The sequence below is a fragment of the Bos indicus x Bos taurus genome, chromosome 15, assembly GCF_003369695.1.
Source record: "Bos indicus x Bos taurus breed Angus x Brahman F1 hybrid chromosome 15, Bos_hybrid_MaternalHap_v2.0, whole genome shotgun sequence".
NCBI classification, from domain to species: Eukaryota; Metazoa; Chordata; class Mammalia; order Artiodactyla; family Bovidae; genus Bos; species Bos indicus x Bos taurus.
The window spans coordinates 21,605,931-21,633,165 of NC_040090.1; the positions used below are offsets into that span (position 1 = coordinate 21,605,931).

Here is a 27,235-nt window from a genome sequence, read left to right on the forward strand (position 1 = left end):
ACCTTTAAAATATAGGGCATTTAAAATTTTCTTTAGTTAAAAAATTGTCCAGGTGCATTGTTTATGTATCTGGTATTACCATGCTGTCTGATAGGAATTTCTTTATCTTAATAAAACAAATATGGACAAAAGGGGTCCAATTACCCAATGTAAACCTATATGCTGATGCCCAAGTTAACATCTTTAAAAAGTTGATAAAAAACATGAGCCTTTCATGCCTTATCAATGTCCATCCTCCCCCAATTTTCAGCAATAGGTCCAAAGGATATTTGCATCAGAGAACTGTAATTTATATCAAGAAATGGCATTAGTTTTCCTGAGAAAGGTAATTTTGTCATTTAATCTAATTGAGAAGGATAAAAAATACTACTGTAAAAAAATCAGATATATATCTAGAAAATAAATCTGGTAATCAGACAATAAATAATACATAATTACCTTATCAAACAACGAACAAAGGAATACTACAGAGGTCTTAATGTGATCAAAGAATAAATGTATCAACAACAAAAAAGCTTAGGTAACAGGAGATAAGATTTTATCTGTGAAAAAACATTACAAAATAAAATCAGTATATGTGAAATTAACTAGTTGATAAGTGAAAGTTAACGCTTAGATAATAAATATGATATATCAACTGGCAAAGTATCTGGCACATTAAATATTCAAAAACCTTTTGCATCACTGTCACATCATTTGATCATTATGGTAACTTTGTGAGGCAAATACAGCCATTAACTCCATTTTATGGTTGAGAAAATTAAGACCCATTAGAGACTAAGTAATTTGACCATGGCTGTACAACAATTAAGTAACAGAAGTGGCACCTAAAATTCAAGTTTTCTAAAACTTCAAGTTCTTTTGGTTAAACTAGAGTGAGGTCCAGAATCAATGAAAAGTCTCTGGATCTAAATACAGATGAGGTTTGAACATGGCTCAATTCAACACAGTCAAAGTATTCAGATATACAGTCATATATATGGGTGTGCCTACTCAATTGTGTCTGACTTCTTGTGACCCCATGGACTATAGCATGCCAGGCTCCATTGGATTCTCCAGGCAAGAATACTGGAATGGGTTCCCATTTCCTTCTCCAGGGGATCTTCCGACCCAGGGATCAAGCCCATGTCTTCTGCAGCTCCTGCGATGGCAGGAAGATTCTTTACCACTGAGCCACCTGTCATAGGAAGGTACTTTTCTTTTAGTTGCATTGGTGAGGACTTTACCAATAGGTAGGCCTTGTATTAACCCGGTGTATGGACTGCAAGGAGATCCAACCAGTCCATTCTGAAGGAGATCAGCCCTGGGATTTCTTTGGAAGGAATGATGCTAAAGCTGAAACTCCAGTACTTTGGCCACCTCATGCGAAGAGTTGACTCATTGGAAAAGACTCTGCTGCTGGGAGGGATTGGGGGCAGGAAGAGAAGGGGATGACAGAGGATGAGATGGCTGGATGGCATCACTGACTCGATGGACGTGAGTCTGAGTGAACTCCGGGAGTTGGTGATGGACAGGGAGGCCTGGCGTGCTGCGATTCATGTGGTTGCAAAGAGTCGGACATGACTGAGCGACTGATCTGATCTGATGGTTTGTAAAGAAAATTCAATATTGAAAAGCACATATTTACAAATATAGAAACTAGGTACCAGTATAGCACAATGGAAAGTGTGCTCAAGATCTGGGTTCTAGTTCTATCTGTACCAGCAACTGGAGCAGAATACGTGATTTGAGGCCAATTCTTTAAATTTTCTGTTCTGAACTTTGAAATTTTCTCATCTGTAAACCAAAGGAGCATACTAGATAATCTCTGTTGTCCATTCTAACTTAAAATTACATGATTCAAGGATTAATTTTCTTTTCTATTTTAAGAATGACTTTCCTCATTAAAATGATTCACTGTTAGCTTTTTAAAAGAACTTCTGGTGCATTTAAATATTGATGTTAACTACTTCTTAAGAAGAAAAACTATTATAACTATCAATTATGATTGACTTAAACTAAAGATGAAGCATTTTTGATATTATGCAAATCACTGAGAAAATATAATTTGTATTACCAAAAAACTATTTATACATATATTTCAGGTATTCATCTATGACAAAAGGTGAGACATACTTGTAAGGCTGTAGGCACAATATCAAATGTTTCAACTAACTGTGTAAAACAGTTTGCTGAGCTAAAGTTATATTAGCATACAATTTGCATGTGGCTATAAAGACTGTGAAGTCTACTCACAAGTAATTTTCAAGTTAAAAATTCCATTATTATTACACTGAAGGATGTCATTTATTGATTTTTCTTTTCTGATGCTTTTTGCCTAAGGACATTGAGTTTGATTCTCTTCACCATGGATACTCAATTAAGAGAACATAAAGAGACCAGGAATGTGTTAAGGGAACAAAGGTGGGCTGTGGCCAGCACAGACCTCTGGACCACAGCTGGGAAAGTACTAAGATCATGAAGATAGAAGAACTGTATGCATCTTGAAACAACCCACTGACTGACAGGGGCACTGCTGAGAATGGTTATGATCCTTCACGAAAAATAATTCAGTTCAATTAGTCTGATCTGCACTAATTATTGATATAAAAAAGTCACTGGATTATGTCTCCTACTACCCATCTTTTCTGCTGTCATCTCTCCAACTTTGTGTCATTACTCATCTTTCAAACACCCTGGCCTTTCAGTTTCTTGACCATCTCTCTTCCAACAATCTTGTCTCCATTCAACCTCTAATACCCATTTCCATGGTCATACCCTAGATCTTGTCATCATCAATAACTGCTATCCTTGTATAATCTCAGTTCATATACTCTTCTCCCTACAACCACCACTTTCTGTCTTTTCAGTCAGAGTACCATTTAACTAGAATAGTAGTTTTGCTGAGAAAGTGAGACAAAGCAAGAGAAGGGCAAGGAAGTGAAGATTAAAGCTGACCATGGATCAAGATGGTTAATTAGCTGAAAGAGTTTATCAAGGCAGGTGAGAGATGGTAGCCAACAGTACAGTGGTCTCAGTAAACTCAAATGCTTGTATGGGGTTTCTGCATAGTTTATTTATTTTATACATAGTAGTTTGTACTTTTTAATCCCCTATCCTTATCCTGCCCCTCCTCCCTTCCCTCTCCCAACCGGTAACCACTAGTTTGTGCTCTATACCTGAGAGTCTGTTGCTGCTTTGCTTTATTCATTCATTTTATTTTTTAGATCCCATGCATAAGTGATAACATAGTATTTGTCTTTCTCTGACTTATTTCACTAGGCATAATACTCTCCAGGTCCATCCATGATGTTGCAAATGGCAAAATTCCATTTTTCAATGACTAAGTAATATTTCATTGTATATGTATATCATATCTTCTTTATCCACTTTTCTGTTAATGGACACTTAGCTTGCTTTCATATCTTGGTTATTGGAAATAATTTCACTATGTAGATTGAGGTGCATGTATTTTTTTGTAAACAATCTTAGTAAGTGTTTTCACTTGTTAAGTCTTTTAATAGTCTATATATCAGGAGAAATTGAACTCCAAATGTGTTTTTCTCAAAGGAAAGAATGGGATAGGGAAAAGAGAGCTGATTGTCCAGATTGAAAAATTAGCTGAAGTAGTTTTATTTTTTTCCCAAAGAAGAAGTAATTTTACTGATTCCTATAAATGGGATGATGGCAACAATGGTAACGTACACTCTCACTTTTGACACACTTTCCTAGAACTGTTTTAACAATGCACACTTGTACAATTAAGATGAGTGACATTTGTTTCTCTACACTATCTTTAACACATTATCATTTTAAATATTTAATAGCTGAAAAATTGGTATTTCTTTGGTTTTTGCTTATATTTCTTTGATTACTAGTTAGCCTTATTTTAGCTATTTCTGTATCTTTTTTGAGAACAGCCTCTTGATTTCTTCTGCCCATTTTGTATTAGGGCACTCAACTTGTTCTTACTAATTTAAAAATGGCTTTAATTTACTAAATATGTATAAGTATATATATCTATATATACATATATTTTTACTTTTAAAAATTCTGAAACAATCTCAAATTTATAGAAAAGTTGTATACATAAAACAAAAATCTTTATTCTCTATTTCACTGGAGAATAAGTTGCTGACATGATGACTCATCACTTCTTGGGGTATGATTCCTACAAACAAAAACATTCCCCTATATAACAATAATATAGCCATCTGACTTAGGATATTGATATAATTAGGAAATTGGATACTACCACCAAATCTTCAATCCCATTCAAGTTTTGCCACCTGTGCTAGTACCATCCTTCATCGCAAAAGGATTGAATTCAGAATCATGCGTTACATCTAAATTGTCTCTTCAGCCTCCTTTAACCTGCAAATTCCTCACGTTTTTCTTGACTTTTATAATCTTGACACTTAAGGATTCCAGGCCAGCCATTTGGTAGAATGTTCCCAACTTGGGTTTGTCTGATGTTTCCTCATGGGTATGTTTACATTATGAATACCTGGTAGGAATATCACAGAAGTATTGCTGAGTTCTTTTTGTTTCATGCTATCAGGGGATACATAACTTCAATTTGCCCCATTACTGGTGATCTTAATTTGATTAAGGTGATGTATACCAGGCTTCTCCACCATAAAATTATATTGTCCCCTTCTTAGTCATCAGTATTTTGTGGCAAGGTACTTTGAGGGTATGTAAATATCTTGTTTGTTAATAATGTATTTATTTGTTCATTTTTGTCTATAAATATTCATGACTCCCTGTTTTATTAAATGGGTTACAATCCATTACTATATTTATTTATTTTGATGCTTAAATTGTCTTTTCTTTGGCCAGTGGGAGTTCTTTTGAGCTGGCTTCTTATCTTTTTGACATGCCCTCATCATTCTTCAAGCACATCTAAGAATAAAAAAATGTTACAGATTTATTGTTTTCTTTCCTTTGAATCAAAGATTTCTCCAAAGAGTTCTGATTCCTCCAAAGAGAATCACTAGATATACTGTTTGCTATTTCCCCACTCCAAGATTTTAAACATTCTTTTTAGTGAACTCGTGAACTCACTCAGTCGTGTCTGACTCTTTGCAACCCTGTGGACTGTAGCCCACCAGGCTCCTTTGTCCATGGGATTCTCCAGGAAAGAATACTGGAGTGGGTTGCCATTTCCTTCTCCAGGGGATCTTCCCAACCCAGGGATTGAACCCGGGTCTCCCAGATGGCAGGCAGATGCTTTATCCTCTGAGCCACTAGGGAACACTCTCTTTAATTTTCTTCTATTACTTTTATAATTTAATTTATTGTATTTAAATCTTTAACTCTTTGGAAATATAGTTTGATATGAGATATAAAGATTTCATTATATTAACCCCAAAGGGTTAGACTTTACACACTTATTTGAAATCCCTTTCCTTTATGAAAAAAATGTTTTCATCATAAAAATTCAAACATATAAACCATAGAAGGGATAGGGAAAAAAAACCCCCAAAATCCACCACTCAAAGGTAAACATTGTTAACAATTTGACGAATGTTCTTTCAGATACTGCTCTATATCAATCCCTCTTACTTTACTGAGAAAAATTACTGTGGGATGTTAGGAAGCATGATGATAAAAATGTTTGATTCTGAAGAGTATTTTACCAATAAACAAACATAAACAGAGTTATTATGACTATTTATTTAATTCTGGCATTTCACTCATAACCTTTCCAATACTGATGTATATACATACTGAATCTCATAGTGTAAGACGAGCATTTAGCTTCCAGACTTTCATGAGTTTTTTCTACCAAATATCACTAAGTACATTTAAGAACCTAAGTTAATGTGTACTGAGTTTTTGTTAGAAAAGAATTTCGGAAAAGCTATATAAAGTTTTATATAAACAGGACTGCTGTTGCTGTTTAGTCACTAAGTTGTGTCTGACTCTTTGCAGCCCTATGGACTACAGTCCATCAGGCTCCTCTGGCCATGGGATTTTCCAGGCAAGAATACTGGAGTGGGCTGCAGTCCTTCTCCAGGGGATCTTCCTGACCCAGGGATCGAACCCATGTCTCTTGCTTTAGCAGGCAGAGTCTTTACTGTCAAGCCACCTGGGAAGCCCTATATATATATGCCCCATGGGAAGCCCAGGGAATATAGGTAGAAACTGCTTCTACCTATATCCCTTCATGAATAAATTTTTAAAGCATGGTACGACACCTGCCTACTTCTCTGAACTCATCAACCCTATTTGTCAGAACTCATCTTTGTAACACTTGTTATCACTCACTCTATTTCAACAACTAGGCTTTTCAGGTACTTGAAAACACCAGTTACTTTCCTTTCCTAGTACACCTGCTGTTCCCTAAGCCAAGAAAACTTCTTGGCTTAGTGCTCTCTGTAAGACCACTTTTTTCTTCTTATGATTTTTTTTCAAGTCTCAGGTTTAGGTCTTTAGAAAGGCCTCAACCTAAAACAACATAAAGTTTATTCCCTCCCCCCCTCAGTGTATGGAGAGTGTTCTTTGTCTTTATACTACTTATCACAATTCATAACGAGATCTTTATCTGTTTACTTGTTTCTTTTTGGCTGTGCCCCACGGCATGTGTGATCTTAGTTCCCCGACCAGTGACTGAACCTGTGCCCCCTTGTGCTGGAAGTGCGGTCTTAATCACTGGACCACCAGTGAAGTCCCTTCTTATTTTAATAATTTTTTTTAAATTGTACTTTCTTATTCTAATTTTCACCCTGCTTATTTAACTTATATGCAGAGTACATCATGAGAAACGCTGGACTGGAAGAAGCATAAGCTGGAATCAAGATTGCTGGGAGAAATATCAATAACCTCAGCTATGCAGATGACACCACCCTTATGGCAGAAAGTGAAGAGGAACTCAAAAGCCTCTTGATGAAAGTGAAAGAGGAGAGTGAAAAAGTTGGCTTAAAGCTCAACATTCAGAAAACGAAGATCATGGCATCCGGTCCCATCACTTCATGGGAAATAGATGGGCAAACAGTGGAAACAGTCTCAGACTTTATCTTTTGGGGCTCCAAAATCACCGCAGATGGTGACTGCAGCCATGAAATTAAAAGATGCTTACTCCCTGGAAGGAAAGTTATGACCAACGTGGATAGCATATTGAAAAGCAGAGACATTACTTTGCCAACAAAGGTCCGTCTAGTCAAGGCTATGGTTTTTCCAGTGGTCATGTATGGATGTGAGAGTTGGACTGTGAAGAAAGCTGAGTGCTGAAGAATTGATGCTTTTGAACTGTGGTGTTGGAGAAGACTCTTGAGAGTCCCTTGGACTGCAAGGAGATGCAACCAGTCCATTCTGAAGGAGATCAGCCCTGGGATTTCTTTGGAAGGAATGATGCTAAAGCTCAAACTCCAGTACTTTGGCCACCTCATGCGAAGAGTTGACTCATTGGAAAAGACTCTGACGCTGGGAGGGATTGGGGGTAGGAGGAGAAGGGGACGACAGAAGATGAGATGGCTGGATGGCATCACCGACTCGATGGATGTGACTTTGAGTGAACTCTGGGAGATGGTGATGGACAGGCAGGCATGGCATGCTGCTGAGATTCATGGGGTCACAAAGAGTCGGACACAACTGAGTGACTGAACTAAACTGAACTGATTCTAAAAAAAAATTTTTTTAATTATGCTTTCTTATGCTATAAATGGTCAAGGATAACAGTTTACTACAATAAACCTAGTGCTTAACATGATTCTACACTCATAAAAGGTACTCAGGAGCATACAAGGTATTCACGCCAGAGAAGGTGTTCAATAAATATTGTTAGATATATGGTTATGCTTACTTACACCTGTAAATGGCACTATCCTAGTTCTCATGTCTAAAAGCATCCTTGATATTCCCTTTACTCTTTCCACAACCACAATGATATCAGAGATCAGAGAGGCAGCAAGGAACCAGATTAGGTAAGGACATGTAGACCTTGTGGATCTCTGTTTGCATATAGGTTTTTTATTCTGGGCGAGATGGGATGTCATTAAAGGTTTGAGCCAGAGGACTGATAAGAGAAAAAGTTGGCTTAAAGCTCAACATTCAGAAAATGAAGATCATGGCATCCGGTCCCACCACTTCATGGGAAATAGATGGGGAAACAGTGGAAACAGTGTCAGACTTTATTTTTCTGGGCTCCAAAATCAACTACAGATGGTGACTGCAGCCGTGAAATTAAAAGACGCTTACTCCTTGGAAGGAAAGTTATGACCAACCTAGATAGCATATTCAAAAGCAGAGACATTACTTTGCCAACAAAGGTCCATCTAGTCAAGGCTATGGTTTTTCCTGTGGTCATGTATGGATGTGAGAGTTGGACTGTGAAGAAGGCTGAGTGCCGAAGAATTGATGCTTTTGAACTGTGATGTTGGAGAAGACTCTTGAGAGTCCCTTGGAGTGAAAGGAGATCCAACCAGTCCATTCTGAAGGAGGTCAGCCCTGGGATTTCTTTGGAAGGAATGATGCTAAAGCTGAAACTCCAGTATTTTGGCCACCTCATGCGAAGAGTTGATTCTTTGGAAAAGACCCTGATGCTGGGAGGGATTGGGGGCAGGAGGAGAAGGAGATGACAGAGGATGAGATGGCTGGATGGCATTACTGACTCGATGGACGTGAGTCTCAGTGAACTCCGGGAGTTGGTGATGGACAGGGAGGCCTGGCGTGCTGCGATTCATGGGGTCGCAGAGAGTCGGACACGACTGAGCGACTGATCTGATCTGATCTGAATGCTGTGAAACTGTACTGTCTAATAAGACAGTACTTGTCACACATGGAATGAGAAATCAAGTTGGCCTTGGGAAGCATCATTATGAACAAACCTAGTGGAGGTGATGGAATTTGTTGAGCAATTTCAAATCCTAAAAGATGATGCTGTGAAAGTGCTGCACTCAACATGCCAGCAAATTTGGAAAACTCAGCAGTCGCCACAGGACTGCAAAAGGTCAGTTTTCATTCCAATCCCAAAGAAAGGCAAAGCCAAAGAATGTTCAAACTATAGCACAATTGCACTCATCTCACATGCTAGCAACGTAATGCTCAAAATTCTTCAAGCCAGGCTTCAACAGTATGTGAACCGTGAACTTCCAGATGTTCAAGCTGGATTTGGAAAAGGCAGAGGAATCAGAAAACAAATTGCTAACATCTGTTGGATCATTGAAAAAGCAAGAGAGTTCCAGAAAAACATCTACTTTTGCTTTATTGACTATGCCAAAGCCTTTGACTGTGTGGATCACAACAAACTGTGGAAAATTCTTCAAGAGATGGGGATACCAGGCCAACTGACCTGCCTCCTCAGAAATCTGTATGCAAGTCAAGAAGCAACAGTTAGAACTGGACATGGAACAACAGACTGGTTCCAAATTGGGAAAGGTGTACGTCAAGGTGTACTGTCATCCTGCTTATTTAACTTATATGCAAAATACATCATGAGAAATGCTGGACTGGATGAAACATAGCTAGAATCAAGATTGCCAAAAGAAATATCAGTAACCTCAGATATGCAGATGACACCACACTTATGGCAGAAAGAGAAGAACTAAAGAGCCTCTTGATGAAAGTGAAAGAGGAGAGTGAACAAGTTGGCTTAAAACTCAGCATTCAGAAAACTAAGATCATGGCATCTGGTCCCATCACTTCATGGCAAATAGATGGGGAAACAATGGAAACAGTGACAGACTTTATTTTCCTGAGCTCCAAAATCACTGCAGATGGTGACTACAGCCATGAAATTAAAAGGCAACTGCTCCTTGGAAGGAAAGTTATAACCAATCTAGACAGCATATTAAAAAGCAGAGACATTATTTTGCCAACAAAGGTCCATCTAGTCAAAGCTGTGTTTTTTCCAATAGTCATGTATGGATGTGAGAGTTGGACTATAAAGAAAACTGAGTGCCTAAGAATTGATGCTTTTGAACTGTGGTGTTGGAGAAGACTCTCGAGAGTTTCTTGGACAGCAAGGAGATCCAGCCAGTCCATCCTAAAGGAAATCAGTCCTGAATATTCATTGGAAGGACTGATGCTGAAGATGAAACTCTAATACTTTGGCCATCTAATGGGACAAACTGACTCATTTGAAAAGACCCTGATGCTGGGAAAGATTGAAGGTGGGAGGAGAAGGGGATGACAGAGGATGAGATGGCTGGATGGCATCACCGACTCAATGGACATGAGTTTGAGTAAACTCCAGGAGTTGGTGATGGACAGGGAAGGCTGTCATGCTGTAGTCCATGAGGTTGCAAAGAGTTGGAGATAACTGAGCAACTGAACTGAAGTCACACATAGCTACTTACACTTGAACTAATAAAACAAAAATTTCAATGTCATATTGAAAATACTCATTATTAGTTGCATGTGGCTTGTGGCTGCTATTCTGGACAGTACAGGCATAGAAAATTTCCATCCTTGAAGAAAGTGCTATTGGACAGTACTATGTAAAAAAGTTCATGAGGGCTGCTTTGGACACAAAAATAGGAGCCACCAAAAAGCAGGGAGAAAGATTAATTAGGAGGCTATGCCAAGAGTCCTGGCAAGAAATATGGGTGACTTAGGTTTAGCATGGTGGAGGTAAGGGATGCAAGAAGTGATCAGGATCTGGATATACTGAAGATATAGTTGACAGGATTTACCGATAGATTGAATATAGGGAGTGGGACAGAGAAAGGGTCAACAATTGGAGAGAGACAATTGTTGGAAAGAGACAAGGGAGACAAGGGTCAACAACTGCTTTATTGAAGGAAGACTAGAAATATGAAAGAATATACATAAAATACATAACTAAGAGAGAGTACATCTATGGGCAAGATGACTGGGATTAGGAATGTGGGAATAAGGTGGAAGATACCAAAACAACCAATGAAAATAGCATGCTAGAATGCTAGAATGATCAATTAAATTCCATGAATCCAAAGGCCCCCTTGAAGAACAGAAAGAAGAAAGAACGGTAAACATATAAGCAAGTCATTTCTCTTCATTGGTCAAAATGAGGTTCAGGATAATAGTTCTCTCTCTACAGTTTCAGATAACACCTTTTTACTTTAATTATATCACCAGCAGATAAACAGGTAGATAAAATTCCTCCTCACACTTATATCTTTGATTTTCTTTAGCTCCGAGATTTATATCATTATATCATTTATTATATATCCTTCGAATAGAGTAGTTTATAGTCTAATTCTGTAACTTTATGATTCTGTTATGCACCTTTAATCTCACCTAGAAGCTCTCTTCCAAAATTCCTTTTTCGTGAGTAAATTTTCTACTTATAACTTCTAAATATACTATGGTTCTCTGCTTCTCAATCTAAGAAAAAAATCTGTATTTTTGAAATAAAATATACTCTTACATGGCTATGTTTCAGCTATTGGTTTCATCCCACTAAATCTCTGTGCTAAGAACAGGACTACAGTTAATCTGAGTTATAACTATATTTTATGCTTTGATTCACTAATTCATTGACTATCAACTTAATACTTGTGTCCTAGATTCAGACAATAAATAGATGAAAAAAAATTATAACTTTTCCTCAAGGATTTCCAAAGCCTAGTGGGAACATAAGAATGTAGACAAAACAAATAATTAAGTGTAATGAAATTAGTGTTTTGACAAAAGTGCAAACAAAGGAATATTAGTAGGAACATATGGCAGAGAAGGCAATGGCACCCCACTCCAGCACTCTTGCCTGGAAAATCCCATGGATGGAGGAGCCTGGTGGGCTGCAGCCCATGGGGTCGCAAAGAGTCGGACACGACTGAGAGACTTCCCTTTCAGTTTTCACTTTCCTGCATTGGAGAAGGAAATGGCAACCCATTCCAGTGTTCCTGCCTGGAGAATCCCAGGGACAGTGGAGCCTGCTGGGTTGCCGTCTATGGGGTCGCACAGAGTCGGACATGACTGAAGCGACTTAGCAGCAGCAGCAGCAGGAACATATGGGGAACACACAGCTATGATTTGTCTATGAAAATACTACAGAGGTTTATCTAGAAGTTTCACTTACTATGGTAAAGAGACTTTGCAGGATAAGAAAAATGAAATGACTGCTAAAATTGTAAATAGTATTCCTATCCACTTTCCACTGTTTTTCTCCTAGAAATTCTCCCAGAAAGATAACTAGTTCTCTTAGAATTTAGTTCATTCTAGTTAATACAAAACTTTTAGTTACTACTAGCTATTGTTGGAGAAGGCAATGGCACCCCACTCCAGTACTCTTGACTGGAAAATCCCATGGATGGAAGAGCCTGGTAGGCTGCAGTCCATGGGGTCATGAAGAGTCACACTCGACTGAGTGACTTCACTTTCATGCATTGGAGAAGGAAATGGCGACCCACTCCAGTGTTCTTGCCTGGAGAATCCCAGGGATGGCAGAGCCTGGTGGGCTGCAATCTATGGGGTCACACAGAGTCAGACACAACTGAAGCGACTTAGCAGCAGCAGCAGCAGCTACTGTTAGCATAGATATGTAAAAGTAAAATCTTGAATTTCAAAAAAAAAAACACAGGAAAACAAAATCAATTATTTACTACCAACTGTATGTAAACTCAGTATTAAAGACTCAATATATTTATAATTTAAAAAGTACCACTTTACAATATAGTGTGTAAATTAGTTGGCTTGGGGTACTAGAACAAAATATTGGGTGGCTTAAACAACAGGAATTAATTTTATTGCTGTTCTGGAGACTAGAAGTCCAAGATCATGGTGCCAGCAGGGTTGGTGTCTGGTGAGAATCAGGGTTAGTGTTGGGTTGCAGATGGTCACCTTCTCGCTGTGAGCTCACATGGCTTTTCCTGGGTGTTTACTCAAGGAGAGAGTGGAGAACTCAGTGTCTCTCTTTCTTTTTTAAGGTCACCATCCTATCACACGAGGGCCCCACCCTCAAGACATCATCTAAGTGAGTGAAAGTCGCTCAGTTATGTCTGATTCTTTGCGACCTCATGGACTATACAGTCCATGAAATTCTCCAGGCCAGAATACTGGAATGGGTCACCTTTCCCTTCTCCAGGGGATCTTGCCAACCCAGGGATCAAACCTAGGTCTCATCTAACTAACTCCCAAATGCCCTATCTCCAAATTTTGGGGATTAGGGTTTCAACATTGCATTTGGCAGGGGAGGTGGATGGGATGAATACTAACATTCAGTCTAGAATAGTAGGTTAAGCAGTATGTTAGTAGATTCATGAATAAATAATAATTACAATATCTTTCTAGTAGAGAAAAAGAACTGTGCTTGGACATACCTATTAGCAAAGCTTACCTCAAAACAACATCAAATTAAAAAAAACAAATTGTAAACTGTTTTAGAATTATTCTCAAAATCAGTTTTTCTATTGTTTTATGTTTGAGGTGACCAGATTTATAACAGTAAAATACCAAAACAAAATTATCTAGGCAATATTATTGTAATACATTTCAAGATTCTACAACCAGGCTTTATTTTGAAAGTTTAAACTGTAGGTATGAACATTTTCCATTGGCAAATATACCAGTAATTTTAGTTATTATAGATTTCAAATGGCCTTCAGTTCTTCTTACTGTAAAGAAAAAACTTTATAGGTTTCAACAGCGCCTTTAGAAATTATAAAATTATACATTATATCCTCATACATGATAGACACAGCCATATCCTCTAGTCTTAATTATAGGAAAAGTATGGACAAGTGTAAGGCTTAGCTTTATTGTTTTATAAATGAACCAGTAAAGTTCATTTTAGTGAAATGAGCACATGCTTTTCATAAAATAAATCTCACATGGTAAAGTACCCATTTTCAAAATTAATTTAATTACATGTTTAAAGTTTAATTACATTTAATTAAGCATTTAAGTTTAATATGAAATAAATGAATTATCAGTTAACTACTATGAAATGAAATACTGCCTTGATAATTAAAATCTATAAATTTTCCTGTTCCATGTAAAACTGTTAGTTCTCAAAAATATTCTTAAAATATATTTAAAAAACTACATCCCCATATCTAATCAAGGTATAATTTTTCTGGTGCCCAGCTTCTTGTTGGGTTATACATTTACTGCAGCAGTAAATGGAGACAGCCTGGTAAAGAAAAGAGAGCAGGGGGTTTTGGATACTTGGGTTTGGTGTCAGCTTTACTCACTCACAGACTTAAACAGTAGTAAAGCTGTTCAGTGTCTTTGACCTCAAGTTTCCTACAAAGTGCAGATAATACTGCTTCTCTTGTAGGGTTGTTTGGAGGATAAATGAGATAGCCCATGGTCTAATGCCTGGAATATTACCTGATATTGATCAGGTTAATTGACAAATGTTAATTTCCCACCACTTTAGTTGCTAAGTGAATAAAAACCACTTTGTATTTTCTGGCTTAAAAGGTTTCATCTTTAATTTTTTTTAATTACAAAAGTAACACTATATCTTTTTTCATGTATTTACATCATAATTAATGTACATTTTTCAATTCCCTAAGCACTCCATGAATGGAGACAGAATAGCATTACTGCTAACAGAGATTTTTAAATCAGAAAGAACCAACTTTGAATCTGGGTTTTATGATTTACTTTTTGAGAAATCATGGAGACACTATTTTACTCTATTTCCCAAGTATGTGTATATGTATGTCTGGTTCAGTGAATGACAAAAATTAGAAACTAGTATAATCAATAAAATCAAATAAATGGAATAGTCTTCACTAAACTCTCAGGCAATATTTCTGGGAAAGAGACTCTAGATTTTTAAATCATACATCAACATTTAATAACTCATTTCGTTTTGAAAATAATGGTTTTACAGTGTAAAAGAGAACAACCTATTCTGTGAAGCAACAACCTATTCTGTGAAAACCTTCCCTTGATTCAACTGCAAGCAGTATGAATTAAAATTAAGTATTTCTTTATTGTTCTGTCGCTCAGTCATGTCTGACTCTCTGCAACCCCATGGACTGCAGCACACAGGCTTCCCTGTCCTTCACCATCTCCTGGAGCTTGCTCAAATTCATGTCCATTGAACTGGTAATGCCATCCAACCATCTCATCCTCTCCCTTCTCCTCTTGCCTTCAGTCTTTCCCAGCATCAGGGTCTTTTCTAATGAGTCAACTCTTCGCATCAGGTGGCCAAAGTATTGGAGCTTCAGCTTCAGCATCAGTCCCTCCAATTAATATTCAGGATTAATTTCCTTTAGGACTGACTGGTTTGCTCTTCTTAAAGTCCTAATACTTTAGAAATTATTCAATGTCAAGTCTTTAATTTTCAGAGTTTTGCCTTAATAAAGTTAGTAGCAGTATGAATTGGAGAAGGCAATGGCACCCCACTCCAGTACTCTTGCCTGGAAAAAATCCCATGGACGGAGGAACCTGGAGGCTGCAGTCCATGGGGTCGCTAAGAGTCGGACATGACTGAGCGACTTCACTTTCACTTTCATGCACTGGAGAAGGAAATGGCAACCCATTCCAGTATTCTTGCCTGGAGAATCCCAGGGACGGGGGAGCCTGGTGGGCTGCCGTCTATGGGGTCACACAGAGTCAGAAACGACTGAAGTGACTTAGTAGCAGCAGCAGCAGTATGAATATGTTGTGTTGGTTTATTATGTATCAAAAACATGGAACAACAACATGATTTTATACCATTTTCACTGCTATATTACTATCAATAAGCAATATTTATGTATCTTGTGCATTTGGGGCTGAAAGATCCTATTACTGAATTATTTCACATTTTATTGAAAACAAACAGTAGTTATTACAAATTTGGTATCCAGATTTGTCAAGTTGCAAATTAAAGAGTAATGATAGGTCCAATAGTTACAGGATTAGAAAAATCACATATAATGAAATAATATAAAACATTAAGGTTAAATATTACTTAGAAAACTAATATTTATTAGGATTTGTTCCTTTAAATAGGCATTCTTTCAAAGACTGTGGTAAAAATGTATTTTACTAACCTTTGAAATCAGAATTGAAATCATTAACTTACCAGGATTCTACATTAAAAGCTGATGATATTTTTTCTGGGAGAAAAAATCCATGCCACTTTGAGGTCTCAATGAGTTCTTGTGGTATCCTTTTTGATATATCATAATAGTGACCAAATCTTGAAGATGATACTGGTCCAGCCTGATAAGAAAATCCACACTGGTTGTTAAAAATTTATTTTCTTCAAACTGTAATTTACTTATCCTACATTCAGCAAGATACTGATATATTTATGCATTTTAATTCAAATATGGAAGAACTGATATATATAGACTTACTACATTAAAAAAATATATAACAAATTTGAAATATATCTCTATCCAAATATACCTTTATCCAAAGTTGAACTACTAACGGACTCTGCATGGCAACAGTTTCTAATAAAATCTCTGATCTTTATTTCCTTAATTTTCACTGTCTTGAATGCTACAAAACACAAAAATTTTAGAACACTCAACAAAATTAGGTACTATTTATAGAAACCGAGGCACTGCACAGGGTAGGTTCTTAGCTTATGTCACTAAGTAAGTGGCAATTTTGTAATCCAGAGAAGAAAGAGACATTCGCTTGCCACTAGGTGTCTGCATTTTAAGACTTCATGAATTCATATTAAATTAAACCCCCACAAACATCAAATTATACAGTAATACCGAATTAAAAAAAATTAAAGTCTAGTAGAAACACTATTCTCAGATTCAGAGTCTGGGGGTTTGTCATTCATTTGATATACAGAATAGCTCTTCATTCCTCCATAAGGTACTATTTGTTTTCATTAATAAAAAAGACCTATCAATTGGCTTAATCTAATCTTTTCAATACAATATATACAGATGTATGGTTTCAAAAACATGATTTATCCATTTGCCACGAAACTGCTAACACGTACATTATGTCACATTAAAATTTGTTTCTTAAAAAGAGGGAATAAGGTTTTTAAATGTAAAGTTATTAGTCTAAAGCAATTTAAACAAGGTCTGTTCTTTGGCCTATAATCTATTCTTTATCCGGATTATGGTTCAAAATGTTTTTACTGCAATCTCTGCTAGAGCTCATCTTTTTATTGTGTAAGTCCAAGTCCCCTTAATGTTTTAGAAAGGCCTTGACTAACTGAACTTTGATCTGATGTCTTCATTGAGAAAAACACCAGGTTGCCCATTTCAGATGCAAATCCCCCTAAGGCCCAATAGAATTTAGTAAAGACAGCAAAAAAGAAGAAACAAGAAGTTTCCAGGATCCTCTTTGAGAATCCTGGGGCACACTGGTGTCCTTAATCCACAGTGCTGCATGGATTAAGGTAGGTGATAACCTCTCCTGATTCAAAAGAATAAGCGGAGCGCCTACAAACTGGGTGGAGACTGGGATCTGGTAATAATGAAACACCATGCAATAAAAGCCTGGTCCATGTCAGAAGCCTCTGAAAAGGCCTCAATGTACCACATTCCCAGGCCTAGTAGGGAAGCTTGCAAAAGCCCACCTGAATCAAATAAGCATGAATAATCTATTTTAGCGGACTGGCCATGGGGAGAGAGAAAGAAAGAGCGACTTTTCGCTTCTTTTAAGTTAATAAATTTATTAGTGGACTGAAGGTTCTTGAAGTCCTATGCACTCTCAGAAATATGCTAAATTGCCAAGAAGCAAAGTATGCTTTTTAAGTTGCCGTCTACACCAATGTTTCTAATTATAATATTAATGTCATCGAAATCTGAGATTTGGGATGAATCAAGGCAGAAAACTGATTTCATGCTGTGACAGTCTACACACAGAACACAAATAATTCATCAAAATGTAAAAATTTATTTGGAAAATTTTAAAATTATAATTAAATTATTACTTTTTTTACAAATTAAGATTAGATATGGCAACTAAAATATCTATAGGGTAGACATTAAACATTTAATCACTGATGAAAAACTTTAATGCTGCAATAAAAATGAAAAATAAATACACTATTACAAGAAAAACAATTTTTTAAGTTTTTTTTCTACCCAAGACACCCCGAGCGTTAACGGATCATCAGATGATTGAAATGTTGTGAAATCTTCTAGAATTGTAAAATAAAGACTTAAAATATTTCCTTTAAAAAGGTCACTGAATGCTCTAAATCTAATAATAACAATGGTAATCCATGAAAAACTATCAACTTCCTGAAACAATAAATGCACTAAAAAAATTAAAGTATCATCAATAACTATTCCAATCAATAACTATTTACTCAGTTTGGTATAGTTTTACATAATGAACACTTAATTCACATTCATAAACTACCCTTTAACTCTGTCAGCTGTGGAAGAGAGTAAAACGGAATGGTTCAATACAAATTGACTATGCTACAGGTTTCCAAGAGGAGCAATGAAACAATACCCTCCCTCACCATGAATATGTCAGAAGGAAAGCAAAAATTCAGACAAGAGCTTCACCAGAAAAAAAACAGTCCAAACAAGACATTTTCTTAGTGTTATCATTTCTTGTTTCTCAGTACAGCATAACAGAAAGCAAGAATCCAAGCAGTTATAAACCATTTTGAGCATCAGTTCAATCATTAGAAACCAGAGTGAATAATAACAATTTCACCAGACTATTGTAAGAATCTAATGAAATACTGGAAATGAATATCTTGTAAATTATCAAGCACTAAACAAATATTATTAATTATTATTATTGTGTTATGATTCACTAGACGATTGTAAGATCCATCACTATCCTTTGCCATTACACTGCTCTCCTGGAAAAATGGTATTTGTTGTCATCTAAAACATGTATATATCTATCACTGGACTGTTGTAGCTGAACTACTAAGATGGAAAGCCGAAGTGTAATGAGGATTTAATATAATAGAGATCTAATATGCTGTTATAAATTGCCATTCTAAGCCTTGGTAGTAGAGCTCTACAGTATTAAAAAAATTAAGTCTTAGAATAGGCTGTAGGCCATCATCCTTGGAAGGGCATGGGCCTCCTGGTGGTTCAGGCAGTACAGAATCAGGAGACTTGGTTTGATCCCTGGGTCAGGAAGATTCCCTGGAGAAGGGAATGACAACCCACTCCAGTATTTATTCTTGCATAAAGAACTCCAGGGAAAGAGGAGCCTGGCAGGCTAGTCTATGGATTTGCAAAGGTGGACACAACCGAGCAACTAACACTTTTTCACTTTTATCAATCCTTGGGGTGAACAGGGAACAAGGTTTGGTTTAATGATTCGATAGGAAAGAAGGACACGTGTCCACACAGGAGAGAAAATCAAAATCACAGGATGAAGGAAAGTTGGCATCTACAAACTACACACCCCTCCAATGGGAAGAAGCACTACTTTATGCTTTACTGAGCTAGTGTTATTTATTTAAGTGTACATATTCTTATTCTAACCCCACGACCAAAGAGCCGTGGCTGCGTGGGCGCAGGAGGGCCTAAAGGAGCTATCCCACATTGAAGGTCAGAAAGGGTGGCGGTGAGGAGATACCCCTCGTCCAAGGTAAGGAGCAATGGCTGCGCTTTGCTGGAGCAGCCGTGGAGAGATACCCCACGCCCAAGGTAAGAGAAACCCAAGTAAGACGGTAGGTGTTGCAAGAGGGCATCAGAGGGCAAACACACTGAAACCATACTCACAGAAAACTAGTCAATCTAATCACACTAGGACCACAGCCTTGTCTAACTCAATGAAACTAAGCCATGCCCGTGGGGCAACCCAAGACGGGCGGGTCATGGTGGAGAGATTTGACAGGATGTGGTCCACTGGAGAAGGGAATGGCAAACCACTTCAGTATTCTTGCCTTGAGAACCCCATGAACAGTATGAAAAGGTAAAACGATAGGACACTGAAAGAGGAACTCCCCAGGTCAGTAGGTGCCCAATATGCTACTGGATATCAGTGGAGAAATAACTCCAGAAAGAATGAAGGGATGGAGCCAAAGCAAAAGGAATACGCAGCTGTGGATGTGACTGGTGATAGAAGCAAGGTCCGATGCTGGAAAGAGCAATATTGCATAGGAACTTGGAATGTCAGGTCCATGAATCAAGGCAAATTGGAAGTGGTCAAACAAGAGATGGCAAGAGTGAATGTCGACATTCTAGGAATCAGTGAACTGAAATGGACTGGAATGGGTGAATTTAACTCAGATGACCATTATATCTACTACTGCGGGCAGGAATCCCTCAGAAGAAATGGAGTGGCCATCATGGTCAACAAAAGAGTCTGAAATGCAGTACTTGGATGCAATCTCAAAAATGACAGAATAATCTTTGTTCGTTTCCAAGGCAAACCATTCAATATCACAGTAATCCAAGTCTATGCCCCAACCAGTAACGCTGAAGAAGCTTAAGTTGAACAGTTATATGAAGACCTACAAGACCTTTTAGAACTAATACCCCAAAAAGATGTCCTTTTCATTATAAGGGACTCGAATGCAAAAGTAGGAAGTCAAGAAACACCTGGAGTAACAGGCAAATTTGGCTGTGGAATACGGAATGAAGCAGGGCAAAGACTAATAGAATTTTGCCAAGAAAATGCACTGGTCATAACAAACACCCTCTTCCAACAACACAAGAGAAGACTATACAGGGACATCACCAGATGGTCAACACCGAAATCAGATTGATTATATTCTTTGCAGCCAAAGATGGAGAAGCTCTATACAGTCAGCATAAACAAGACCAGGAGCTGACTGTGGCTCAGACCATGAACTCCTTATTGCCAAATTCAGACTTAAATTGAAGAAAGTAGGGAAAACCACTAGACCATTCAGGTATGACCTAAATCAAATCCCTTATGATTATACAGTGGAAGTGAGAAATAGATTTAAGGGCCTAGATCTGATAGATAGAGTGCCTGATGAACTATGGAATAAGGTTCGTGACATTGTACAGGAGACAGGGATCAAGACCATCCCCATGGAAAAGAAATGCAAAAAAGCAAAATGGCTGTCTGGGAGGCCTTACAAATAGCTGTGAAAAGAAGAGAAGCGAAAAGCAAAGGAGAAAAGGGAAGATATAAACATCTGAATGCAGAGTTCCAAAGAATAGCAAGAAGAGATAAGAAAGCCTTCTTTGGCGATCAATGCAAAGAAACAGAGGAAAACAACAGAATGGGAAAGACTAGGGATTTCTTCAAGAAAATCAGAGATACCAAAGGAACATTTCATGCAAAGATGAGCTCGATAAAGGACAGAAATGGTATGGACCTAACAGAAGCAGAAGATATTAAGAAGAGATGGCAAGAATACACAGAAGAACTGTACAAAAAAGATCTTCACGACCCAGATAATCACGATGGTGTGATGATCACTGACCTAGAGCCAGACATCCTGGAATGTGAAGTCAAGTGGGCCTTAAAAAGCATCACTATGAACAAAGCTAGTGGAGGTGATGGAATTCCAGTGGAGCTATTCCAAATCCTGAAAGATGATGCTGTAAAAGTGCTGCACTCAATATGCCAGCAAATTTGGAAAACTCAGCAGTGGCCACAGGTCTGGAAAAGGTCAGTTTTCATTCCAATCCCAAAGAAAGGCAATGCCAAAGAATGCTCAAATTACCGCACAATTGCACTCATCTCACACGCTAGTAAAGTAATGCTCAAAATTCTCCAAGCCAGGCTTCAGCAATATGTGAACCGTGAACTTCCAGATGTTCAAGCTGGTTTTAGAAAAGGCAGAGGGACCAGAGATCAAATTGCCAACATCCGCTGGATCATGGAAAAAGCAAGAGAGTTCCAGGAAAACATCTATTTCTGCTTTATTGACTATGCCAAAGCCTTTGACTGTGTGGATCACAATAAACTGTGGAAAATTCTTCAAGAGATGGGAATACCAGACCACCTGATCTGCCTCTTGAGAAATTTGTATGCAGGTCAGGAAGCAACAGTTAGAACTGGACATGGAACAACAGACTGGTTCCAAATAGGAAAAGGAGTACGTCAAGGCTGTATATTGTCACCCTGCTTATTTAACTTATATGCAGGGTACATCATGAGAAATGCTGGACTGGAAGAAACACAAACTGGAATCAAGATTGCCGGGAGAAATATCAATCACTTCAGCTATGCAGATGACACCACCCTTATGGCAGAAAGTGAAGAGGAACTCAAAAGCCTCTTGATGAAAGTGAAAGTGGAGAGTGAAAAAGTTGGCTTAAAGCTCAACATTCAGAAAACGAAGATCATGGCATCCGGTCCCACCACTTCATGGGAAATAGATGGGGAAACAGTGGAAACAGTGTCAGACTTTATTTTGGGGGGCTCCAAAATCACTGCAGATGGTGACTGCAGCCATGAAATTAAAAGACGCTTACTCCTTGGAAGGAAAGTTATGACCAACCTAGATAGCATATTCAAAAGCAGAGACATTACTTTGCCGACAAAGGTTCGTCTAGTCAAGGCTATGGTTTTTCCTGTGGTCATGTATGGATGTGAGAGTTGGACTGTGAAGAAGGCTGAGTGCCGAAGAATTGATGCTTTTGAACTGTGGTGTTGGAGAAGACTCTTGAGAGTCCCTTGGACTGCAAGGAGATCCAACCAGTCCATTCTGAAGGAGATCAGCCCTGGGATTTCTTTGGAAGGAATGATGCTAAAGCTGAAACTCCAGTACTTTGGCCACCTCATGCAAAGAGTTGACTCATTGGAAAAGACTCTGATGCTGGGAGGGCTTGAGGGCAGGAGGAGAAGGGGACGACAGAGGATGAGATGGCTGGATGGCAATACTGACTCGATGGATGTGAGTCTCAGTGAACTCTGGGAGTTGGTGATGGACAGGGAGGCCTGGCATGCTGCGATTCACGTGGTCGCAAAGAGTCGGACACGACTGAGCGACTGATCTGATTTTTATTCTTTTTTGCATTCCCTAAATGGGAATAGGACTATATTCTTAGAACTGAGTGATAATTTACATTAAAAGGCATCTCTGAAAATCGACAGAATGCCTTTCTGTTACATTTTGTTTTGGATTACTTGATTAAACTTTACTCATAGCAGTATTAACTCTATTTTTTCTCAAGTAAAATACAGAAAATCGGGGTTTTACTGTTGTTTTTATACTGATAATGGCAAGATAAGGTCTGGATTTATAAAGTAGATAATGACAAGTGATCATCAAAGTTTATCAGTCTTGGTAAATGATGTACAAAATTTCTGTGACAGGCAAATATACAGGCTAGTGACATTTCAAAGAAAAGCAAAGTCAGAAGATGACTCTATTTTTCTAAACTTGATAGAACTTGCTTATAAATACTAGTAAACGAAAGCTTGTCCACTAGGTGTAAATTCAAAATAAGCTGCTACTTGGTGTGTATTCATTAATGCAACTTAACTCACTTTAACATTTAATTTACATACCAAATAATTCATTCACTCATGTATTCAACAAACAACTACTGAGCACCTACTACAGACCAGGAAAACAAAACAGTCAAAGTCTTTTTCTCCCACTGACTCACACTCTAGTCAGAGGAGATAGATGATATGCTATATGCTAAGTGGTGATAAGTTCTCTGAAGAAAAATATGGTGCTGAAAGGGTATGAGAGAGTGGTTTTATTTTATATAGAGTGACAAAGGAAGACATTCCCAATAGAGTGATATTTTAGTGGAGTCTTGAAGAAAATGGGAAAGTAAATCATCTGGAGAAAACCATTGTAAAATCATAAATCTAAAACACTCAAGCTCTAAGCCTTGAAAACTTAGGTTTACATGTAAATGTGTAACATCGCAGAAGTTTACTCCCATAGCAACAACTTCAAGCACACTATACTCTAAAAGGAAAAAACAGAATAAGCAGTATTACTCATATATAAAAGGGGGTAGGAAGAGTGTCTGCAATTACAATACAGAAAGAAACCAAAATTATAAAGAAATAAAGAATTTTCTCCCCAACTGAAACAGATTTCACAACAAGCAGTAAGAAAAATCTTAGTTTCAATTACTCGTATCTTCACTGACAACTTCACTTCAAGAGACCATGAAAAGACCAAAACCAAGACAAGAGTTTAAAAGAAAAGGAAATGGAAGATACAAGTATTTTATATAAAGTAAAACTGAATTGGTATACTACCTTTACACAAAAACCAAATTCAACTTGGAGTTTATGTTCTTAATGTCTTTCAGAACACACCAGCAGAAAAATTAGAAATACGGTTACTTTTTACAAAAGTCATCCTTAAGCCCAGTTACTTAAATGAATCTGTCAGATTACAGATTACGTGAAGTTTTTGCCATTAGGGTTCTCAAGTGTAAATCCTACACTGTTTTAATCCTTATAAATTAATTCACATTTTCCAAGCAGAGCAACTACATTTACTCTGGCCTCTTATACCCAGTTATCATTCACATTCTAAGCTATCTCTGCAACAATTTCTGACTGCTGAGCTTCCTTTCACTTTTTAATACAAATGTATGATTTTCTACCATACACATTTACCACAGTTTATTTAACTAGTTGCTTGCTGCTGCTAAGTCGCTTCAGTCATGTCTGACTCTGTGTGATCCCATAGACGGCAGCCTACCAGGCTCCCCCGTCCCTGGGATTCTCCAGGCAAGAACACTAGAGTGGTTGCCATTTCTTTCTCCAATGCAGGAAAGTGAAAAGTGAAAGTGAAGTCGCTCAGTCGTGTCCGACTCTTCGAAACCCCATGGACTGCAGCCCACCAGGCTCCTCCGTCCTTGGGATTTTCCAGGCAAGAGTACTGGAGTGGGGTGCCATTGCCTTCTCCAATGCATGAAAGTGAAAAGTGAAAGTGAAGTCGATCAGTCGTGTCCGACTCTTATGACCCCATGGACTGCAGCCTACCAGGCTTCTCTGTCCATGGGATTTTCCAGGCAAGAGTACTGGAGTGGGGTGCCATTGCCTTTTCCAACTAGTTGCTTACTTATGGACATTTAGACTATTTCTAATTTTTTGCTATAAAAAAACATGCCTCATATACAGGTTTGAGGTAAAATTCATATTTTACACCTGAGTAAATATATTAATGATGTAAATTTCCAATAAAAAAGTCAAACGGTACAAGCTTTTGTAATTTTGAAGGATAATGACAAATTACCTTCCACGGAAGCTATTTACATTTCTACCAGCAAAGCATGAGAGTACTAGTTTCTTCCTGTCTTTGCTATGTCTTACCAAACGTTTTAGATTATTGACAATCTAGTAAGAGAAAAATGGCAGGTTTTAATTTGCATTAATTTTAATTTAGCTTTAATTTGCATTTCTTTTATTATAACTGAAATTTGGCATTTGTTCTTATGTTTAAGAGCCACCTATATTACTTTACAATTTTTTCTCTTCTTAAAAGTTGAGATGGTAGACTATTTCTTATTCTATTTTATGAGCTGCAAGTATTCCCTCTCCAATTTGTAGTTTGTTCACAGTCACTTAAATCACACTTAAAAATGATACTATTCAAACACCATTCCCATCTGAATTAGAACAATTAACCACTGCTTAATATATACCCATTACAACACATTTTATACTTGGTATACAGTTGATGCTTAAACAGTATTTTCTGATTGAATGAATAAACAGCATTAATACAGGTGCTAGAGATACAAGAGAAAATAAAACAAGCTCCCTGCCTTATACAGAATTCTTTCTGGTGGAGAAAAGAATTATATTACCAACTAATTAAAAACAATGTATAAAAGTACTTTAAAATACATGTGGTATTATGGAAACAAATATAAGAAATTAGGTAATTACATATTACATACACTTGGAGAATGATGAGTTGGTGAAAAAGTGAAAAGCATCACCAGCAGATATACAAGCAATTCACACAGAGCAGTTCTCATAGCACGGGTGAATATAGTGTTTTAAGCACACACAGGACACAGACCAAAAAGGTAGGCTTGGATTAGGTGGTATAAATCTTGAATACAATCTTGAGAAGTTTATATTTTCATAATGTGGACTTATAATGGATTTCCCCTCATAATTCAAATTCTCATTAACTGGTAGGAAGCACCCAGACACTCCACAGAGAATTCTAAGGCTGTGTCTGAGGTTGGCAGGAAGGTAATGTGATTGACAGTATGCCATGCATTTATTTTTGTTTTCTAAATGTGTGAGCCCATTTCTTTCTATATTATTTATTTATGTGGTCGTGCTGGGTCTTTGTTTGGTGTGAGGGCTTTCTCTAGCTGTGGTGCAAGGGCTTCTCGAGGCTGTAACTTCTCTTGTTGTAGAGCATGGGCTTCAGTAGCTGTGGCTTGCATGGGCTCAGTAATTTTTACGAAATATCATCCCATTTACAATAACACCAAAAGCAATAAAATACTTAGAAGTAAATTTAACCAAGGAGGTGAAAGATCTCTATTATGAAAACTATAAGGCATTGATGAAAGAAACTGAAGAAGACACAAATAAATGGAAAGGTATTCCATGTTCATGGATTGTGGAATTAATATTGTTAAAACATTAATACTACCAGAAGTCATTTATAGCAGTGGTCTCTAACATTTTTGGCACCAATGACCAGGTTTGTGGAAGACAATTTTTCCACAGACTGGGGCAGGTGAGGGAGGGATAATTTTGGGTTATTCAAGCATATTACATTTATTGTGCATTTTATTTTTAATCTAATGTCACCCCTGATATGACAGGCAGTACCAGAAGGCTGTGGCCTGGAGGTTGAGGACCCTTGATTCACAGATTCAGTACAATCCTTATCAAGATTCTAATGGCAATTTTTATAGAAGTAGAAAAAACACTAAAGACTGTCAAAAGCCACAGAAATTTTGAGAAAGAAGAACAAAGCAGGATGCAACACACTTCTTGATTTCAAGCTATATGATAAAGCTATATTAATCAGAACAGTATGATATTGACATAAAAACAAATAGAATACTGGAACACACTTGAAAGCCCAGAAATAAACCCAAGCATACATGGTCAACTAATGTTTGACAAGGTAGCCAAGAAGACTCAAAAAAGAAAAGACCTTTTGTTCAATAAATGGTATTGGGATAACTGGAAATTGAAATGTAAAAGAATGAAAGTGAACCCCTATATTACTCCACTCACAAAAATTAACTTGAAACACATTAAAGACTTAAATGTAAGACCTGCAATCATGAAACTCCTAAAAGAAAACATAAGAATAAAACTCCTTGACATGGATCTTGGTAACATATATGGATTTGATACCTAAAGCATATGCAACAAACTAAAAAATAAACAAGTTGACTACATCAAACTAAAAAGTTTCTTTACAGCCAAAGAAAAAATCAACAAAGTGAAAAAATAATCTATGGACTGGGAAAAAGTTTTTGTAAGCCATGTGTCTGTTAGGGGTTAATATCCAAAATGTATTTAAAAACTCATATAACTCAAT

The 27,235-nt window shown here is 37.4% G+C and overlaps 1 protein-coding gene across 2 annotated transcripts in view; it reads right to left on the bottom strand.

Moving 5' to 3' along the window:
• Positions 1-27,235, bottom strand: part of ELP4 (elongator acetyltransferase complex subunit 4) — a 257,476-nt gene that overhangs the window by 158,872 nt on the left and 71,369 nt on the right. For both annotated transcript variants that reach the window (XM_027562744.1, XM_027562743.1), the window contains exon 5: positions 15,929-16,068. In XM_027562744.1, coding sequence (XP_027418545.1) covers positions 15,929-16,068 — 140 coding nt within the window. The remainder of the gene's footprint in view (positions 1-15,928; positions 16,069-27,235) is intronic.